At 42.7% G+C, this 23,035-nt stretch overlaps 1 protein-coding gene across 13 annotated transcripts in view; it reads right to left on the reverse strand.

Annotated features, from left to right (window-relative positions):
* LOC124011328 (rap guanine nucleotide exchange factor 2-like) overlaps positions 1-23,035 on the reverse strand; it is a 152,198-nt gene that overhangs the window by 89,847 nt on the left and 39,316 nt on the right. For all 13 annotated transcript variants that reach the window (XM_046324595.1, XM_046324587.1, XM_046324589.1 and 10 more), the window contains exons 2-4: positions 19,019-19,089; positions 15,344-15,400; positions 7,356-7,439 (exon numbers count right to left, since the gene is read on the reverse strand). In XM_046324595.1, the coding sequence (XP_046180551.1) occupies positions 7,356-7,439; positions 15,344-15,400; positions 19,019-19,089 (212 nt within the window). The remainder of the gene's footprint in view (positions 1-7,355; positions 7,440-15,343; positions 15,401-19,018; positions 19,090-23,035) is intronic.

Raw genomic sequence — 23,035 nt, forward strand, 5'->3', positions numbered from 1 at the left:
GTTGCAATACCTACAGCTTCGACACGATGTCAACAGTCTTGAGAGGGGAAACTGGTCAAACGAACAAGAGACAGCCCATATCTTCCGGTCTCCGACCGGATATTTTGGTTGAGATTTATCTGGACATTATTTCAAGACGTAGAGCTATAGAATATATATCGCCCGTGATCAATTTGATTGATTATTAATGTTTACTAATACCTAAAGTTGCATTACAAAAGTATTTCGAAGTGTTTTGTGAAAGTTTATCGTCAACTTTTTAAATAAAATAAAAATGACGTTGCGTTATAAAACGCTGTTTCTTTCCTTGATCACACAGTCTTCATAGATCGATATCTAGGCTATATATGGACCGATTTAATCTATAAAAAAGACCCAATAGTGATGTTTATGGGACATCTAGGAGTGCCAACAAAGAAGATCGTCAAAGGTAATGAATGTTTTATATTTTATTTCTGCATTTTGTGTAGCGCCGACTATGCTAATTATTTTGTTTATGTCCCCTGCGGGTCTTTAGGGGTGTTGCATGCTATCAGATAATAGCTTCTCATGCTTTCGCCGAAAAGCATTTTAAAAATCTGACTTGTTGGCTGGATTCACAACGAGTGTAGCTTTAATTCAATACCCTGCATGTGTGTTTTAATGAACGTTTGAGTTTTAACGAGTGCTATTTGCATTTAGCGTAGCGCATTTGCATTTCCAGATGTCTAGATGGGACGCCTGCGTGTCGCGTGGAGGTAAGAGGTTAAGAGGCTCCTCTGTCCTCCACTCGTTACCTGTATTAATGGCACCTGTTTGAACTTGTTTTCAGTATAAAAGACACCTGTCCACAACCTCAAACAGTCACACTCCAAACTCCACAATGGCCAAGACCAAAGAGCTGTCAAAGGACACCAGAAACAAAATTGTAGACCTGCACCAGGCTGGGAAGACTGAATCTGCAATATGTAAGCAGCTTGGTTTGAAGAAATCAACTGTGGAAGCAATTATTAGGAAATGGAAGACATACAAGGCCACTGATAATCTCCCTCGATCTGGGGCTCCACGCAAGATCTCACCCCGTGGGGTCAAAATGATCACAAGAACGGTGAGCAAAAATTCCAGAACCACACGGGGGGACCTAGTGAATGACCTGCAGAGAACTGGGACCAAAGTAACAAAGCCTACCATCAGTAACACACTACGCCGCCAGGGACTCAAATCCTGCAGTGCCAGTCGTACTGGCTTAAGCAGGGGGACACATGTCCAGGCCCGTCTGAAGTTTGCTAGAGAGCATTTGGATGATCCAGAAGAAGATTGGGAGAATGTCATATGGTCAGGTGAAACCAAAATTGAGTTTTTACCAAAAAGTTCTACTCATCGTGTTTGCAGGACAAAGAATGCTGAGTTGCATCCAAAGAATACCATACCTACTGTGAAGCATGGGGGTGGAAACATCATGCTTTGGGTCTGTTTTTCTGCAAAGGGACCAGGATGACTGATCCGTGTAAAGGAAAGAATTAATGGGGCCATGTATCGTGAGATTTTGAGTGAAAACCTCCTTCCATCAGCAAGGGCATTGAAGTTGAAACGTGGCTGGGTCTTTCAGCATGACAATGATCCCAAACACACCGCCCGGGCAACGAAGGAGTGGCTTCGTAAGAAGCATTTCAAGGTCCTGGAGTGGCCTAGCCAGTTTCCAGATCTCAACCCCATAGAAAATCTTTGGAGGGAGTTGAAAGTCCATGTTGCCCAGCAACAGCCCGAAAACATCACTGCTCTAGAGGAGATCTGCATGGAGGAATGGGCCAAAATACCAGCAACAGTGTGTGAAAACCTTGTGAAGACTTACAGAAAACATTTGACCTCTGTCATTGCCAACAAAGGGTATATAACAAAGTATTGAGATAAACTTTTCTTATTGACCAAATACTTATTTTCCACCATAATTTGTAAATAAATTCATTAAAAATCCTACAATGTGATTTTCTGGATTCTTTTTCTCATTTTGTCAGTCATAGTTGAAGTGTACCTATGATGAAAATTACAGGCCTCTCATCTTTTTAAGTGGAGAGAGAACTTGTACAATTGGTGGCTGACTAAATACTTTTTTTGGCCCACTGTATATGATTTAGTATATGTAAAAACAAGATTAAATCAAGAATAGTCTGATGGGTGACAATATTAGCCTATCACTTGTGAATTATATACTATCACCTGTGAATGATACCCACTTTAAAGGCAAGAAACGATGCCTTTTTTTGTGAATTTTTCTAATCATAGTCACGCACACCTCATGAAGCCAAGCCCATAGGCCTGTATGTTTTGATAAGGTTTGTATCACAACTAAAAAGTGGCCTTCTTTATAACTTCTTATTTTACCTTCTTAAAATGAAGCATTGCGCTTAAAGCCTACTGCTCATTGCAGGGGCTATTACGTGAAAAAAAACACAGAACATTTTAAGCTAAGCGTTCTGATCTGTTGCGTCAGCCTCATTGCATTTGTAGAACTAACGGTACATTAATAACAAGATTAAGCATATAGGAGTACCTATTTTCTTTTGAACCACTCAACACAGAGAAAGGCACAATATCCATTCAATTTTATTCAGCTTTGTTCAATTGTATTCTTCACATAAAATGCCACGGAATTCTAAGCAAATCTTGTCTGCTAAATGAACTAGTGTAGCCCACAGCCATATGGCATAGCCAGATCAGGACTTAACATAAGGACAACTGCCACAGCCCTAGTGGGACCCATTCCACGTAGTCTTTAAAAGCTCCAGGAACTCCCATCGGGGGTCTATTCAAGTTCATCGTGTCACAGCCAATACCGTCGCCGGTACCATGTTAATGCATTTACATTTACATTTAAGTCATTTAGCAGACGCTCTTATCCAGAGCGACTTACAAATTGGTGCATTCACCTTATGACATAATGGACTGGCAGTACCGAACGCTGATTGGCTGGTTCCTGGCCTATGACAGCGTGTAAGGTCACACGGTAACTGTGGTGATGACTTGATGAGCGAAATAATTTATATTGTGGGTCATCAAAAACACTTCAGTCACTCTTGCTTTGGACGTGAGCCATATGCTGGTTGGCTGTTATGGAGAATTTATGTGGGTCTGTATATTTGGGAGTTGCGTGCACGCAATGCATACTGACCAAGCAAAACACACAATTCACAAATGATTAAAGTGCACACATACACTAGTAATTCCAAGACGTACTCAAGATGTACAGTGCCTTGCGAAAGTATTCGGCCCCCTTGAACTTTGCGACCTTTTGCCACATTTCAGGCTTCAAACATAAAGATATAAAACTGTATTTTTTTGAAGAATCAACAACAAGTGGGACACAATCATGAAGTGGAAGGACATTGATTGGATATTTCAAACTTTTTTAACAAATAAAAAACTGAAAAATTGGGCGTGCAAAATTATTCAGCCCCTTTACTTTCAATGATGATAAATACAATCCACCTGTGTGTAATCAAGTACCTGTATAAATGCACCTGCACTGTGATAGTCTCAGAGGTCCGTTAAAAGCGCAGAGAGCATCATGAAGAACAAGGAACACACCAGGCAGGTCCGAGATACTGTTGTGAAGAAGTTTAAAGCCGGATTTGGATACAAAAAGATTTCCCAAGCTTTAAACATCCCAAGGAGCACTGTGCAAGCGATAATATTGAAATGGAAGGAGTATCAGACCACTGCAAATCTACCAAGACCTGGCCGTCCCTCTAAACTTTCAGCTCATACAAGGAGAAGACTGATCAGAGATGCAGCCAAGAGGCCCATGATCACTCTGGATGAACTGCAGAGATCTACAGCTGAGGTGGGAGACTTGGTCCATAGGACAACAATCAGTCGTATATTGCACAAATCTGGCCTTTATGGAAGAGTGGCAAGAAGAAAGACATTTCTTAAAGATATCCATAAAAAGTGTTGTTTAAAGTTTGCCACAAGCCACCTGGGAGACACACCAAACATGTGGAAGAAGGTGCTCTGGTCAGATGAAACCAAAATTGAACTTTTTGGCAACAATGCAAAACGTTATGTTTGGCATAAAAGCAACACAGCTCATCACCCTGAACACACCATCCCCACTGTCAAACATGGTGGTGGCAGCATCATGGTTTGGGCCTGCTTTTCTTGAGCAGGGACAGGGAAGATGGTTAAAATTGATGGGAAGATGGATGGAGCCAAATACAGGACCATTCTGGAAGAAAACCTGATGGAGTCTGCAAAAGACCTGAGACTGGGACGGAGATTTGTCTTCCAACAAGACAATGATCCAAAACATAAAGCAAAATCTACAATGGAATGGTTCGAAAATAAACATATCCAGGTGTTAGAATGGCCAAGTCAAAGTCCAGACCTGAATCCAATCGAGAATCTGTGGAAAGAACTGAAAACTGCTGTTCACAAATGCTCTCCATCCAACCTCACTGAGCTCGAGCTATTTTGCAAGGAGGAATGGGAAAAAATTTCACGTCTCTCGATGTGCAAAACTGATAGAGACATACCCCAAGCGACTTACAGCTGTAATCGCAGCAAAAGGTGGCGCTACAAAGTATTAACTTAAGGGGTGTGAATAATTTTGCACGCCCCAAATTTTTCAGTTTTTGATTTGTTAAAAAAGTTTGAAATATCCAATAAATGTCCTTCCACTTCATGATTGTGTCCCACCTGTTGTTGATTCTTCACAAAAAAATACAGTTTTATATCTTTATGTTTGAAGCCTGAAATGTGGCAAAAGGTCGCAAAGTTCAAGGGGCCGAATACTTTCACAAGGCACTGTACATACAGTATCTTTCCCTGCATGTTTTGTAAATATTGGGCTGAAACAGCATAGTTCTGAAAACAAGTGGGTCCATATTCAACCCATATAGCTCCTCCTGCATGACTAAGTGCATCTCTGCATGGTGCCTGAAACATTCGCTTAGTAAACATTTTCAGACCCCTTCTCCCTAGTGGTTGCATCTCAAGCATTAAAGTGTAATCTGCCAATATCCTCAAATCCTTCGCACACTTTCACCTTGAAAAACGGAAAAGGGGGAGTCGCCGTCTGAGTTCTGACACTTTGCTCCACTATGAGTGTCGTATGACTGATACGGACTGCGCTATGGGAGAATAATTAGTGCTAAGCTTCTAAAGTCGCTGGTGTATACGCCTTGTATTGCCAGTCTGTTACATAGAGGAGCATTGTTTCAAGAAACCCACAGGTCGGAAAGTGAATCCCATGTGAAAGACTGGATCAGATCACAGAGTTGATTAATTTTGACTAAAATTACAGTTGGGGGACAAACATTTCAGGTGTTGACCATCGTTTTATTCACTTGTCTGCACCTATAGTGCCCGTAGTCTTGCACATAGAGCCCTACTCCGATATAAGACTTGCCTGGCCACATCGCGCCAGCTAAAATGTCACGCCCACTAACGTACAGTTGAAGTCGGAAGTTTTAAATTCACATTAAAACTCAGTTTTTCACAATTCCTGACATTTAATCCTAGTAAATATTCCCCGTCTTAGGTCAGTTTGGATAACCACTTTATTTTAAGAATGTGAAATGTCAGAATTATGGTAGAGAGAATGATTGATTTCAGCATTAAATTGATTTCATCACATTCCCAGTTGGTCACAAGTTTACACACACTCAATTTGTATTTGGTAGAATTGCCTTTCAATTGTTGAACTTGGATTAAACATTTAGGGTAGCCTTCCACAAGCTTCCCACAATAAGTTGGGTGAATTCTGGCCCATTCCTCCTGACAGAGCTGGGGTAACTGAGTCAGGCTTGTAGGCCTCCTTGATGGCACACGCTTTTTCAGTTCTGCCCACAAATGTTCTATAGGTTTGAAGTCAGGGCTTTGTGATGGCCACTCCAATACCTTGACTTGTCCTTGAGCCATTTTGCCACAACTTTGGAAGTATGCTTGCAGTCATTGTCCATTTGGAAGACCCATTTGCGACCAAATTTTAACTTCCTGAATGATGTCTTGAGATGTTGCTTCAATATATCCACGTAATTTTCCCTTCCTCATGATGACATCTATTTTGTTAAGTGCAGCAGTCCCTCCTGCAGCATAGCAATCCCACAACATGATGCTGCCACCTTCGTGCTTCACGGTTGTGATGGTGTTGGTTGGGATGGCTTGCAATCCTCCCCTTTTTCCTCCAAACATAACGATGGTCATTATGGCCAAACAGTTATATTTTTGCTTCATCAGATCAGAGGACATTTCTCCAAAAAGTACAATCTTTGTCCCCATGTGCTGTTGCAAACCATAGTCTGGCTTTTTTATGGCCGGTTTTGGAGCAGTGGCTTCTTCCTTGCTGAGCGGCCTTTCAGATTATGTCGATATAGGACTCGTTTTACTGTGGATATAGATAGGTTTGTACCTATATCCTCCAGCATCTCCACAAGGTCCTTTGCGGTTGCTCTGGGGTTGATTTGCACTTTTCGCACCAAAGTATGTTCATCTCTAGGACACAGAATGTGTCTCCTTCCTGAGCAGTATGACAGCTGTGTTGTCCCATGGTATTTATACTTGCGTACCGTTGTTTGTACAGATGAACGTGGTACCTACAGGCATTTGGAAATTGTTCCCAAGGATGAACCAGACTTGTGGAGCTCTACAATTTTCCATCTGAGGTCTTGGCTGATTTATTTTGATTCTTCCATGATGCCAAGCTAAGAGGCACTGGGGTTGAAGGTAGGCCTTGAAATACATCCACAGATACACCTCCATTGACTCAAATGATGTAAATTATGATGTAAATCAGAAGCTTCTAAAGCCATGACATCATTTTCTGGAATTTTCCAAGCTGTTTAAAGGCACAGTCAACTTAGTGTATGTAAACTTCTGACCCACTGAAATCGCAAAACAGTGAATTAAAAGTGGAATAATCTGTCTGTAAACAATTGTTGTAAAAATGACTTGTGTCATGCAAAGTAGATGTCCTAACAGAATTGACAAAACTATAGTTTGTTAACAAGAAATTTGTGGAGTGGTTGAAAAACGAGTTTTAATGTCTTCAACCTAAGTGTATGTAAATTTCAGACTTTAACTTTATCTTCTCCACGATAAGTCTGGATTTGCTTCCTTCCCGGCAACTTCTTGAATGCAAACACATTCAAACCATTCTGACTGGTCCCAAAAAAACGATTTGTGTCATTTTGACATCAGCACAGACAACTTCTAGGATAGCAGGTTCACTGATGTATGGAGTGATCGATAGAGCAGCAAAATTAAATTCAGGATAAGTCGTCAGGCAAATACTTATGAGACACCCTCGGGTCAAAAACATGATTACAAAATGGTGGACAATTTGATCAAACACAGTATCAACTTGCTCTTGTTCGTACCTGCTTCTTGGCAGGAACATGGACTCCTTGATGAAGACGGACCCGGACAGTAGAATAAACCAGCAGCTTCCAACGTCATCCGGGCTGTGAAAGAGAAAGAGAGAATTGAACACTTGAATCACAAACCCGCCCACACTCAAGTGGAAACACAGACAGCATGCTACAGTTAACTCACACTGACCCTAAACAGTTCAGCTCGCTGTCAAGTTATTACAACATCGAATATGACACACAGTTGTCCAGCTTCCAAATCAAAACTGTCTAGTTGGCATTTCCAGTGAAGATACTGTCAGGTTTGCAGTTTAAAGTAGCCAGAAGCACCAGAGGACTACAGTACACTAGCGAATGAGGGAGGATTCAATAGTCCAAAGAGAGGGTTTTCCGACAGAGAACCATGGCTTGCCAAGAAAACGATTCAAACAATAGTTCCAACACAAAACCGCCCATTGATAATGAGGAAGTGCAGATCTAGGAGGAAACACCATTACAGGCAACACTATTGTTCCTTCTTCTAAATGGAGCATAGGAATGGGTTCAGCTTTATTTTGAGGGGATGTTGGCTTAGCCATATGAGTTCACACAAGACCTCAGTTCAATGGACACTGGTTTTCACCTTCCTATGGGCTAGTCCCCACCATATGACGCTATAACACGGAATAGACTTGTGCTTCATCGTCACAGTTCAGTACAACAGCAACTACAGAGTAGACTATGCTATTGCTGTTCAGAGTAAGCGCAGTCTGCCGTGCATTGTTCATGTGCTTTTAAAGTGCTTGTCTTGCCATTGGACTCCCTTTAAATCTAGTGCTAAAATCGGCCAGTTGTGTGTAACTATTGGTCAGCGCGTTCACCAAGCCCCACCAGGGGAGGGCGCTGAGAGGTCGTCTGGAGATCAATCAAATATGGCACACCCAAGGTTTGTGTCACACTCATATATAGAGAGGAGGGATAGATGGGGATAAATGAAGGCCCAAACAAACAGACAAGCACATTGCACACTCAAGTGCACGAGTATGTGCACACATGTGAATTTCAAGTCCATCTATACACACACACTTTAAAGACTTTATTTGAATCCACAAGTGACATCTGAAAAGGACTCAAACATTTCGAAGGTCATTGACGCAAGAGCACATAAGGAATCAAAAAGCACCTTTTCCTCCACACAGCTCGGCTGCCCATAATGGCCGAGACAGAGCAATACCTAGCCAGTTGTTTTTCAATCTGAAGGCCACATATGATAAGCCTACGTATGTGTACACACACACACACACACACACACACACACACACACACACACACACACACACACACACACACACACACACACACACACACACACACACACACACACACACACACACACACACACACACACACACACACACACACACACACACACACACACACACACACACACACACACACACAGATTCTCTGAGAAACAAAGTAGTCGCCCCATCCCCCTCTTCCCCTCCTTCCTTCTCTCCACACCTTCATTCTGGAGCTAATGAGGCTGAGTATAGGACACCGTACTGACACAGCGTGAATCTGCCTTCCCTTCCTCTTTCCATCCCTCCATCTCCCTCCCTCGGCTTCCATTTTCCCTCCTTTCCCCCGATGCACTCGTTGCCCCCTTCATCGTCCCTCCTCTCCTCCGTCGCAGTCGCAAATGAAATGTTCAATTATTCATCGCTGGCTTGCAGAGGCGCTCCCTTGCTCCTAGTTGAGGGGAGGAGTGAAGAAAACTTTTTTTTAAAGTAGAAAAAGACAGGAAAGTCTTATGCGCCATGAAGGCTTGACTGAACCGGGTCACGTGCATTTTTTTTGGGGGGAAGCACTTGGCGACAACAAGCCTGGACCACCTGGAAGCATCTAGAAACAGGACGAAAGGTGGTTGGAGAGGAGCCGAGGGTCTGTTAGAAGAGGATATTGTTTAACCATCAATATTTTTGTACGAGACATAGGCTTCCTTATGAAATTACGTTGATCAAATGATGTTGGAGTGGGGGGGGGGGCAAAACAATGACCTGACACCATTTCTAAAAGGGGTTGGTCTACTAAACTACAGTATAGTGTACACACTGCGCATTTAAAGTGTGCTTGATATGATGGTTCTAAGTACAGAATATTGTTAGCCCCAATACTGACGTGACTCTCCCGGTGCGTGCTCCATGTGCTTTACAAAGTGCTTATTTTACCATAGGGCTCCATTTAAATCCAGCGCTAAAATCGGCCAGTCGCATGTAACTATTGGTCAGCGCGTTCACCAAGTCCCACCAGGGGAGGGCTCTGAGAGGTCGTCTGGAGGAAATCAATCGATGGCAAATATGGCACGCCCAAGGTTTGTGTCACTCAAACATGTGGAGAGGAGGGATAGATGGGGATAAATGAAGGTCCAAACCAACAGACGAGCACAAATGTAAGCATGTGAACATACAAGTACATCCATATAGACACACACACACTTTAAAAACTTTATTTGAATCCACAAGTCACATATTACATCATAAAGGAGTCAAACATGCCAAAGGTTGTTGATGCAAGAGCACTTAAGGAAACAAAAAGCAAATTCTTCTCATTCACAATCAATGTATTTATAAAGCCCTTTTTTACATTTGCCGATGTCACAAAGTGCTGTACAGAAACCCAGCCTAAAGCCCCAACAGCAAGCAATGCATATGTAGAAGCACGGTGTCTAGGAAAAACTCCCTTGAAAGGCTGGAGCCTAGGAAGAAACCTAGAGGAACCAGGCTCACAGCTAGGCTGCCCATAACGGCCGTAAGCCTATGTACGTCTGAACTCTCTGAACAGTCTGAACTCTCACACAGACAGACACACAGAGAGGATGGACCTTACTACAGAATATTGTTAACCCTAACACAACTCTTCCCAATTCCTACAGAGACCATCACTCTCATTGCGATTAATCAGTAAATCATCAGTTGACACATTGAATCTGCCTTTCCACGCCCATCTTTAGTGTGTTTTGTCCTTTACAGTGGTATTTCTCAGAAATAAAAATATATATATAGATATTTAGTTTACCATCTAGATTTGCACATACAGAAATATGTAAATGCAATGGTCCTAGAACAGAGGACGTAAACACCATGCTCCCTATGCGTTGCCTGGATGTAACATAACATTTTTCCCCAGTTCTCTTCCCAGTGGTTATCCCTAATCAGATGGCCTTGTTTCCAGAGGCAAGCGGCCACGTTCCCAGCTGATTACAGTAGGACCCTGGTGGGAATAGGAGCTGGGGTGGGGGAAACTTTCTGACAGCTGCGTGTGAGCGCTGCATACACACACACACACACACACACACACACACACACACACACACACACACACACACACACAGGGGAAGTTAGACACGCATGGACACATAAGACAGACAGACAACACATCAGGGAAGAGGAATGCCCAGAGATGAGGACTGCTGGAAGGTATAATCAATTCCCGTCAAGTGAAATACTCTGGGTTTAGGAACTGTGATGTACTAAGATGGCGGTGTATTGCCTGTGGCACACACACTATCAACCTCACTTTGGCGTTTCAGGTTTGGACAGAATTGGTTTGGAAGTGAGATGGGAATTGCTTAGCCTTGTAACAATTACAGTTCTTAACCTCCCAATCCAAAATGTGCCGTCTATGCCTTGATCTCAGGAACTGTACAATTAGAGCTGGGACAATACCAGTATCACAATATATTTTTCAATGGCAAAGAATGAAAACACAAAGCACGAACTCTTTGGTCCTTTAAAAACCTGCTGTATGTTATGTGCTTTAGCTTGGAAAATAAGTAACTGTGACTTTGGATGACAACATAAATGTTTGTTTCCAACATGCGTTCCTAAAGAAGTTAAACCCGCTTCATGTTTTGTTTCCTTGCCACGATACTAACGAGTGTCGCCATACAGGTATCGTCCCGGCCCTACGGGGATTTACCTTAAAAAAGGGGCCATCGGTACTTCTATCTTACAGTGTTTGGCTTTAATGCCTCCGAGTCCCCAGGTAGACAGAACTCATTGCTAAAAATAGAAAAGTAAAAAGGAACCACTACAGCTAAAGATCCTTAATGAGATTCTCCACAGGGGGAGACTGTATCTGATACTCCCACTGTTTGTTTCCAGTACTTATCCAGGAAGAACCCCAGTCAATGTCTACAAGAGGAATCCCCAACCCTGCCCAATAATACTCATGCAAGCATACATACACCGTACACATTACCACAGGCATGCGTGCGCTCGTTCACACACACACAATACATTTTAAAAAACACATGTAAGCGTGGGTAGAAAGAGAGTGCTGAAAGCGTCTCCACACTAGCCTCAAGCTAGCAGCGGGGGGAACCAGACGCCCCCTCTCTCCACTACTACTTTTGGCCAATGGGAGAGCATACAGTTGAAGTCGGAAGTTTACATACACCTTAGCCAAATACATTTATTCACTTGTCTGCACCTATAGTGCCTGTAGTCTTGCACATATAGCTCCGATATAAGACTTGCCTGGCTACTCATCCGCATTGTGCCGGCTCAATGTCACACCCACTAACATACAGTTGAAGTCAGAAGTTTACATACACCTTAGCCAAATACATTTAAACTCAGTTTTTCACAATTCCTGACGTTTAATCATAGTAAAAATTCCATCTTAGATCAGTTAGGATCAGCACTTTATTTTAAGAATGTGAAATGTCAGAAAGATAGAGAGAATTATTTATTTCAGATTTGATTTCTTTCATCACATTCCCAGTGGGTCAGAAGTTTACATACACTCAATTAGTATTTGGTAGCATTGCCTTTAAATTGTTTAACTTGGGTCAAACGCTTCGGGTAGCTTTCCACAAGCTTCCCACAATAAGTTGGGTGCATTTTGGCCCATTCCTCCTGACAGAGCTGGTGTCACTGAGTCAGGTTTGTAGGCCTCCTTTCTCACACACGCTTTTTCAGTTCTGCCCACAAATTCTCTATAGGACTGAGGTCAGATCTTTGTGATGGCCACTCCAATACCTTCACTTTGTTGTCCTTAAGCCATTTTGTCACAACTTTGGAAGTATGCTTGCAGTCATTGTCCATTTGGAAGACCCATTTGCGACCACATTTTAACTTCATGAATGATGTCTTGAGATGTTGCTTCAATATATCCACGTAATTTTCCCTTCGTCATGATGACATCTATTTTGTGAAGTGCAGCAGTCCCTCCTGCAGCACAGCAACCCCACAACATGATGCTGCCACCTCCGTGCTTCACGGTTGGGAGGGTGTGTTCTTCGGCTTGCAAGCCTCCCCCTTTTTCCTCCAAGCATAATGATGGTCATTATGGCCAAACAGTTCTATTTTTGCTTCATCAGATCAGAGGACATTTCTCCATGAAGTACAATCTTTGTCCCCATGTGCTGTTGCAAACTGTAGTCTGGCTTTTTTATGGCGGTTTTGGAGCAGTGGCTTCTTCCTTGCTGAGCGGCCTTTCAGGTTATGTCGATTTAGGACTAGTTTTACAGTGTTAGTTTTACTTTTTTTTCAACTGTTCTGCCTTACTATTATTCAACCATGCTGGTCATTTATGAACATTTGAACATCTTGGCCACGTTCTGTTATAATCTCCACCCGGCACAGCCAGAAGAGGACTGGCCACCCCACATATGCTCTCTCTAATTCTCTCTTTCTTTCTCTCTCTCGGAGGACCTGAGCCCTAGGACCGTGCCCCAGGACTACCTGACATGATGGCTCCTTGCTGTCCCCAGTCCACCTGACTGTGCTGCTGCTCCAGTTTCAACTGTTCTGCCTTATTATTATTTGACCATGCTGGTCATTTATGAACATTTGAACATCTTGGTCATTTTCTGTTATAATCTCTACCCGGCACAGCCAGAAGAGGACTGGCCACCCCACATAGCCCGGTTCCTCTCTAGGTTTCTTCCTAGGTTTTGGCCTTTCTAGGGAGTTTTTCCTAGCCACCGTGCTTTTACACCTGCATTGTTTGCTGTTTGGGGTTTTAGGCTGGGTTTCTGTACAGCACTTTGAGATATCAGCTGATGTACGAAGGGCTATATATAAATAAATTTGATTTGATTTGATTTGATATAGATACCTTTGTACCTGTTTCCTCCAGCATTGTGATAGAGTGAATTATAAGTGAAATAATCTGTAAGTGAAATAGTCTGTAAACAATTATTGGAAAAATGACTTGTGTCATGCACAAACTAGATGTCCTAACCGACTTGTCAAAACTATAGTTTGTTAACAAGAAATTTGTGGAGTGGTTGAAAAATGAGTTTTAATGACTCCAACCTAAGTATGTGTGACCTTCTGACTTCAACCTAAATATGTGTGACCTTCTGACTTCAATCGTACGTGCGAGTGTGTGTACAACTGTGTATGTACGCGTAACTGTGTGTGTGTGTGTGCCCTCTGACTAGGGCATTCTGGGACAGCCCTGCTCTCATCTAATGAGGCAGCTCCTTGGCTAGGGCTAAACCCAATGGGGGAGGGGGAGGCTAAGGGGGTCTCTGTGAGAGGGGCTCCAATAACAAAGACAATACTGGCTAATCTGCATTGTGTTTGTTTAAGCAGCTCCCACATCATTCTTAATGAGATCCTGAGCCCGTCTCCTGCACCTATTCGTGCACACAGACACAGAGGAAAGAAGAGGGGCGCCGATAGGGATCTAGACCACTCTTGGCTTTTGAGGAAATGATAGGGTTAATTCATTGACCTTTTCCTCACCTTAAAGTCACTGTTGATAAAACTACAACAAGTGATTTTCTATAAAGGTCATTATTTCTCTTCCGAGATATTTGACAACAGTTAAACCTCTCGATATGACGTAAGGCCTAAGACCAATTAGATAGGCACAACCCCATTATAGAACTTTTACCAAAATAAATTACACAACAGCTATATCATTATGCCCATCAAATAAAATATAATATCTCCACTGTTCAACCAAATTATAACAATGATACATTACCATTCTCTAACAATTAGATTAATAATTAACTACTCAAACAGCAAATTATACAAACAATTTTAAAATGGATCATTACTCCTAGTCTGTCAATTGTCACTTATTTTCAGAGGACAATTCCCATCTAGAAGGGATATGGGAGAAGACTTTACTCTTAATGGAGTGGTAAAGGTAGTGTGGAGGATCTCTTTTGTGCACGCTCCCTTTGGAAACAAAAATCGAGTGTGAAATCACTGGGACTGTCCATCGTCAGGGTTGGGGGAAGCCTACTTGAGAAGCCTACACGTGTGTGTCTGTCCGTTCTCTGGCTCTTGGCCTCATAACAGGATGTCTTGGGGCAAAGCAATGAGTGCCCCATGCCAACGGGAGACTGAACTGCGCCAGAGGGGTCCTTCATTCTCATGCACCAAGATTGTGCACACACACACACACACCATAAAAACACCACATGCACGCACACACATGCTCAAAAGCTCATACACATACACACAGAGGTGCAAAGCATTTCCATCCCTCTCAAGGCACATCACTATCTTATCTCAGTCTGAATTGGAAGACAGAATGCAAAGCATTACCTCAAATAGCCTTGCTAGCCAGGAGCAAACGATCCAAGACGAGCGATTTAGAAGCCATTAAATCTACACTTTGTCATCAATCCACAGCTCAATGACTTGTAGAGTAGGCCAAATTCAATTGTTATGGAATACCTTGCAGGTCTCCGCTTCAGCAGTGCAGCATAGTGGTTTAGAATCACTCCTAGGTAGCACTGAGAGGGTATCTGGTGACCACGTCGATGCTCACGCCCATTTGTTTTCATTAGAGTCAATTAATTCATTCAGCTCTGTGCTCTGCGGCATTGGGGGCCTAATCGCTGCATGTCAATAAGTTGGACTTTGATCATGTCTAGTGTAAAGGCATCTGGCAGAGAATATGTAGATATGATTTATTAAGAATGGATGTATTAAGAAAATGTGCACTTAGGCACACCCACACACACAAAGCACATGGGTACTTACTAGTAGAGCACTTCATTGGCTTCGTGTCTTTCATAGCGCACTGTCTCACATATTATCCTGCAGGGAAGAAGGGGAGAGAGGAGACAAGGGAAAAGACAACAGTCAGATATACGAGTTACCAAATACAATAGAACAGATGGATGGGTGGGTCCACGAAGTTCGGTTTCTTGAGTTATGTGCAGCGCACGACGGAGTTTACCTTTTTGAGAGGACAGAAATGTCACTCATATAGGTGTTTTAAAAAGTAACTCAAGGGCCTACCGAGTTTGTGCAACTTTACTGTAATAAACAGCGATATCAACAACAAAAAAACACCAACTCCCAAAAATAGATTTGAGCATTTGTCATGCATGTTGTTGCTCAAGGATGCAAAACAAGAGTTCCAGAGAACTAGCTACCGCAGAGGAAAACACATTCCTTTAATACAGACGTAAAATATCAAAACCTATCGCTTACTCCCATAGTTAGTGTGATGGTAGGGTAGTGGGATTTTTGCTAAAGGCTGGATTGGTCTTTTCGACCAAAGGCGATGGGGACATTCTTTGGGAATCCGAAAGGCAAGCAGCAGGGGGGCTTGTGATGTGTGTGTGTGTGTGTGTGTGTGGACAAGGGGGGAGCGAATGGGTCAAGTTGTGGAATGTTCGAGCAGGCCCGGGGTCATGTGCTCTGGTATTGTTCCCCAGCAGTATAATCCACATGTATCCACACATGGCCTGATGGGAACCGACCCCAGACTAAGGACTGTTTGTAGAGTGGAGTGGACTCGGGTTGAATATTTTTCCCGGAATTTCATTTCTCCCAGGTAACCCACTATTTCCCAACAAAAACCACAAGTGTCATTCTCAAGCATATAAATGTCTGAATTTTGATTAGAGTTTTAAATCAGCATGAAAATTCAAGCCTGATGAGCCATACATTAAGGTACATTTTATGAGCTAGACACATTTTGAGCCCAAGACAAAAAAGCCCAAAAGATTTTGCCGTTCTCCAGCACATGGATAGCACATTACGTACAACAACAAAAACAAAAGCCCATCAATGTAGCTACGCTCTCTTCGGTAAAAAAAAAAATGAAACAAGCTCCAGTAGGCTAATCTTTGAGTGCAGACTGTATTACATTGTATTATATGGAATGGAATTACGCACCTCGTTCAAACCATGAAGCTGGGAGAGAACATGCACTGCTGGTGCAGTACATGCAGCCTTACAAGGTTACAATTACCTGATTAGAATTTTGAAATATAATAGAACCTATTTAACGTGTTTATAATTAAGTCGGCTGACACATACATACCACCGTTTGAAAGTTTGGGGTCACTTACAAATGTCCTCGTTTTTGAAATAAAAGCACATTTTTTTGTCCATTAAAATAACATCAAATTGATCAGAAATACAGTGTAGACATTGTTAATGTTGTAAATGATCATTCTAGCAGTAAACGGCTGATTTTTAATGGAATATCTACTTTGGCGTACAGAGGCCCATTATAAGCAAACATCACTCCTGTGTTCCAATGGCACGATGTGTTAGCTAATCCAAGTTTATAATTTTAAAAAGGCTAATTGATCATTAGAAAACCCTTTTGCAATTATGTTAGCACATCTGAAAACTGCTGTCCTGATTAAAGAAGCAATAAAGCTGGCCTTTAGACTAGTTGAGTATCTGGAGCAACAGCATTTGTGGGTTCGATTACAGGCTCAAAATGGCCAGAAACGAGGCACTTTTTTCTGAAACTCGTCAGTCTATTCGTGAAGGCTATTCCAGTCTATTCGTGAAGGCTATTCCATGCGAGAAATTGCCAAGAATCTGAAGATCTTGTACAACGCTGTGTACTACTCCCTTCACAGAACAGCGCAAACTGGCCCCGGTGCACAACTGAGCATGAGGACAAGGACATTAGTGTCTAGTTTGAGGAACAGTCATCTCACAAGTCCACAACTGGCAGCAAAACCCGCCAAACACCAGTCTCAACGTTAACAGTGAAGAAGCGACTTGGGGATGCTGACCTTCTAGGCAGAGTTGCAAAGAAAAACCCATATCTCAGACTGGCTAACAGGACAATGACCCAAAGCACAGCTCCAAACTGTGCAAGAAATATTTAGGGAAGAAGCAGTCAGCTGGTATTCTGTCTATATTGGAGTGGCCAGCACAGTCACCAGATCAACCCTATTGATCTGTTGTGGGAGCAGCTAGACCACATGGTAACGTAAGAAGTGCCCATCAAGCCAATCCAACTTGCGGGAGGTGCTTTAGGAAGCATGGGGTGAAATCTCTTCAGATTACCTCAACAAATTGACAACTAGAATGCCAAAGGTCTGCAGGCTGTAATTGCTGCAAATGGAGGATTCTTTGACCATATGTCCTATTCATTTTGCTGCCAGTAAGATTGCACCTAAATCAACCATTTATCCGATCATCAAGAAGTTCAAGGAGAGCGGTTCAATTGTTGTGAAGAAGGCTTCAGGGTGCCCAAGAAAGTCCAGCAAGCACCAGGACCGTCTCCTAAAGCTGCGGGATCGGCGCACCACCAGTACAGAGGTTGCTCAGGAATGGCAACAGGCAGGTGAGTGCATCTGCACGCACAGTGAGGCGAAGACTTTTGGAGGATGGCCTGGTGTCAAGAAGGGCAGCAAAGAAGCCACTTCTCTCCAGGAAAAACATCAGGGCCAGACTGATATTCTGCAAAAGGTACAGGGATTGGACTGCTGAGGACTGGGATAAAGTCATTTTCTCTGTTGAATCCCCTTTCCGATTGTTTGGGGCATCCGGAAAAAAGCTTGTCCGGAGAAGACAAGGTGAGAGCTCCCATCAGTCCTGTGTCATGCCAACAGTAAAGCATCCTGAGACCATTCATGTGTGGGGTTGCTTCAGCCAAGGGAGTGGGCTCACTCACAATTTTGCCTAAAAACACAGCGATGATTAAAGAATGGTACCAACACATCTTCCGATAGCAACTTCTCCCAGCCACCCAGGAACAGTTTGGTGACGAACAATGCCTTTTCCAGCATGATGCAGCATCTTGCCATAAGGCAAAAGTGTCTCAGGGAGCAAAACATCGATATTTAGCCACCTAAGTGGCTCAGGGAGCAAAACATCGATATTTTGGGTCCATGGCCAGGAAACTGCCCAGACCTTAATCCCATTGAGAACTTGTGGTCAATCCTCAAGAGGTGGGAAGACAAACAAAACCCCACAAATTCTGACAAACTCCAAGCAATGATTATGCAAGAATGGGCTGCCATCAGTCAGGATGTGGCCCAGAAGTTAATTGACAGCATGCCAGGGCAGATTGCAGAGGTCTTGAAAAAGAAGGGTCAACACTGCAAAATATTGACTCTTTGCATCAACTTCATGTAATTGTCAATAAAACCCTTTGACACTTATGAAATGCTTGTAATTATACTTTAGTAACCTCTGACAAAAATATCTAAAGATATTGGTGTTATTCTCAAAACTTTTGGCCACGACTCTGTACATTGATGAGGGGGGGGATGTAATCCATTTTTAGAATAAGGCTGTAATGTAACAACATGTGGAAAAAGGGAAGGGGTTTGAATATTTTCCAAATGCACTGTAAATAGTCATTCATATGCTATTCACGTGGAAATAACTTGGAATAAATGTTCGTTAACTTCAATTCACGTGATAAATGTGAATCAAATGGGGAGCGCTCACCTCAGCTGGTGTTCTCGGAGGTTAGAAAGGGCCTCCATCCCGTGAAGATAGGAGTAGACTATCTCTAGGTCCTGTGGAAAGACAGGAGACGGTCAGTCATTAGCCATTGCATTTCAACATGGAGAATAATTCGAGGTAGTTTAGCAGATTCGACCGGGTGTATGAATATCATTGAGAGGGGGGAAAAAAGGTCAGACGTGAAGAATCAGCAGTTCTGAGCTCCCACATTTTTTGTATTATTTTATTCATGGACAGTACTCTCCCTCACAAATAGGTCTTTACACTGAATATGAGGGAGTGGGTATGGAAAGGCAGGGGAATAGTAGCCTACTGCTGAGGGAAAATACAATTGGAACCCCTACAAATTCCCTATTCAGTGCCTCCCTTTATCAAGTCTCAGGTTGTGCCTTGGTTGTAGAGCTGGGCGATCTGGAAAAAAAAATCAATTTCACGATCAATTGCCTGAATTGATGCAATAATGATAAATAGAACAACATCTTTCTAACATAATAATACAACAAAAAAGCCTACCGGGAACTAACGATCGAACTTGACTTCTCCCCCTACATTACTAAAATTAAAAACATCTACGTGCACCAGTTTATTTGTTATGATCCTTTAAACTACTACTACACTGGACAAATATATAAAACGCAACATGCAACAATTCTAACCATTTTACTGCGTTAGCCATGGGTGGGCCTGGAAGGGCATAGCCAGGCCCAGCCAATTAGAATTAGTTGGGGGGGGGGGGGGGGGGGGGGGGGCGTTTTCAGACAAAAGGGCTTTATTACAGACAGAAATACTCCTCCGTTTTATTAGCTGTTTGGGTGGCTGGTCTCAGAAGATCCCGCAGGTGAAGAAGCCAGATGTGATGGTCCTAGGCTGGCGTGTGAAAACATGGTCTGCGGTTATGAGACGGGTTGGATGTACTGCCACATTCTCTAAAACGACGTTGGAGGTGGCTTATGTTAGAGAAATGAACATTAAATTCTCTGGCAACAGCTCTGTTGGACATTCCTGCAGTTAGCGTGCCAATTGCATGCTCCCTCAAAACTTGAGACATCTATGGCATTTTGTTGCGTGATAAAACTGCACATTTTAGAGTGGCATGTTTTTTGTCCCCAGCACAGGGTGCACCTGTGTAATGACCATGCTGTTTAATCAGCTTTTTGATATGCCCCACCTGTCAGGTGGATGGATTATCTTGGCAAATGAGAAATGCTTGCTAACAGGGATGTAAGAAAATTTGTGCACACAATTGGAGATAAATAAGCTTGTTGTACATAATGGACATTTCTGGGATCTTTTATTTCAGCTCATGAATTATGGGACCAATGCTTTACATGTTGCATTTGTTCAGTATGGTCTGATGGTTGCAGCCATCCATTGTCCCATTAACAAATCCCATATCAGCAAACGTATTTCATTTCAAACCTCACATTTCTCTAGTATAGGCTACTTATTGTAATGAACGATATCGGCAAAATGCCTGCGATAAGTAACCGGTATGGTCGGTGTCTATAATTTTCAGTTTATCGTCCCAGCTCTCCTTGGTCATTGGCACTCTTCCAAGATGGAGGTGAAACAAAGTGCCCATGCAGTCCACACAGCATAGCCACTGTGTGTGGGTGCACACTGAATCAGTGTGCAGAGGGTATTGAGTCAGTGAGTGTGTGTGTGCGTGTGTGTATATAGAGTCCATTGAATGTGAAGGAGGGGACATTGAAGGGGGTGGGGCAAAGTGTTCGTAGAGTGGAGACTGGAGGCCGATGCGACGGGGGGAGACAAGAGAGGGTCTGTGTTTTGACAGAGGTCCCACTCTTCAGCCACCAGCCAGCTTATGTGACACAGCCCTGGCGACGCAACACTCTTCCTGCCACCCAGACATCCTGTCCCTTCCTAATGCACAGGGCCAGAAGCACATGTACTCACAGACATACATGTAGGAGATGTGCAGATACACAGATGTGCAGATACATTTTAGGCACAGACACACCTCTGCCCTTCTGGGCAACATAGTACACCACAGGACCCCAGAATTGTTTTTATTCCGAGAAGCACGTAATCTAAGTAATATTTATTTCAGAGAAAAACAACAAAACAAAAACAGGACAGGTGGTGCTTCCCTTCATTTGCCTGGACTTTTTCAGCTGACAGCAAGTTCCTGGGCTCTGAGACCGTCTGACACCAACGGGGAAGGAATGGAAGGGCCAACAGGTTTGAATCAACTCCAGTGAGAGGTCACAGACTGAGAAAGGGAGGGAATGCTTGGTTAAAATGCCCCATGGGTCGCACAAACTTAACACCCACCAAAAGAGTGAGTTGGGACAAATACAAGATCATGGATCAAACACGAGCTGTTGTATAGATCTGAAATCGGATCTTTTTGCCAGTTAGAAAAGGCCTATAGGCTATTATGCAAAGTCAGATTTGCTAATAGGGTATCAAATATAGGCCCTATATCACCTTCAAAATACACCGCATCCATGCAATATAAAATACGGTTTAGACTGTTGGCTGTTGGTTGAATTAGAACAAAAAAATAATAATAAATAGGTTGGCCTTCAAAGCTCCATAGAATGGGTTACTTCACCCAGTGTTACATCATGCAGTGATTTCCCCAGCCTAATTGAAGCCTTATGTTCTGTTCTGAAATTGCCTACTGTTTTGTACACAGTTGTTGGCCTGAGAATTCTGCATGGAGACTACGGGCTCTGGCGCCATCTCTTGTAAAAGGACAGGATAGTTGGGATTCATCATCATAAAATAGAACAGTGAAGCAAAACATCCAGCAGGCTGATATAGCGATAGAAATTGATAACACGAAAGACGTATTGAAATATCCTTATCGATGACGTGTCCAGGGCGGAAAGTAGCCTAGTGGTTTGAGCTTTTTGCCGGTAAGTGAAAGGTTGCTGGTTCGATTACCTGAGCCGACATGGCAAAAACCATTTGTGTTATTTGTGTCCTTGAGCAAGGCACTTAACCCTAATTTGCTCCAGGGGAACCATACTACTATCACGGACTCTGTAAAACAAATTTGACTGCACATGTCATATTGCTGCAGCACATGTCATGGCAGATTTAGCAAAAAACTATCGCCACCTAATTGATACAAATAATCATGTGTCGGGGCGGCAGGGTAGCCTAGTGGTTAGAGCGTTGGACTAGTAACCGAAAGTTTGCAAGTTCAAATCCCCGAGCTGACAAGGTACAAATCTGTCGGTCTGCCCCTGAACAGACGGTGGTTAAAATTGTGTGTTACGTTTGGCTAACCAAGTCTCGCAATCTACCTGTTGGAGACCCTGAGCTACATTATTGAGGACTATAGGCGAAACACTGAACATACTGAACATGCTGATCAGTAAAAAATATTTATAAGTACTAAAGTAATTTTGAGGGGGGGGGGGGGGTATTTGTACTGTACGATTTATATTTTTGACAACCTTTGCTTTTTTACTTTAAGACTTTTACTCAAGTAGTGTTTTACTGGGTGCCTTTCACTTGAGTAAAAGTAAAAAGATACCTTAATATAAAATAACTCAAGTATGACAATTGAGTACTTTTCCCACGGGACGACAGGCCCTGTTGAAAGCTTTTAGGTGACATCCTTCAGTCTTCCCTTCCCTTTCTATATGAATTTGATCTGTCATTCTCATTGAAAGCAAAACTAAGAAGCAGTAGATCTGTTCTATGTGTGCTATTTCTATGCATCCCGGTCTTACATTTAGTTTTTCCATCTTTTACTTCTGGTTTTGCAACACCAGCTTCAAACAGCTGAAATACAATATTTTTGGTTCTGAAACATATATTTCACAGCAGTTTAGATGGTACAATGATTCTCTACACTATACTTACATGTTTTGTCACATAAACTGAAATTAGTCCAACGAATATAATTTTAACAACCAGGAAATGGCAAAGAGATGTCTGCATAGTGCTTCTTTATGTGGGCCTCATCACAGATTTGAGGTCAGGTAGGTGTACCCACTAAGGTGGAAACCTTGCTTTGAC

This window comes from Oncorhynchus gorbuscha, linkage group LG23, assembly GCF_021184085.1.
Source record: "Oncorhynchus gorbuscha isolate QuinsamMale2020 ecotype Even-year linkage group LG23, OgorEven_v1.0, whole genome shotgun sequence".
Classification (NCBI taxonomy): Eukaryota; Metazoa; Chordata; class Actinopteri; order Salmoniformes; family Salmonidae; genus Oncorhynchus; species Oncorhynchus gorbuscha.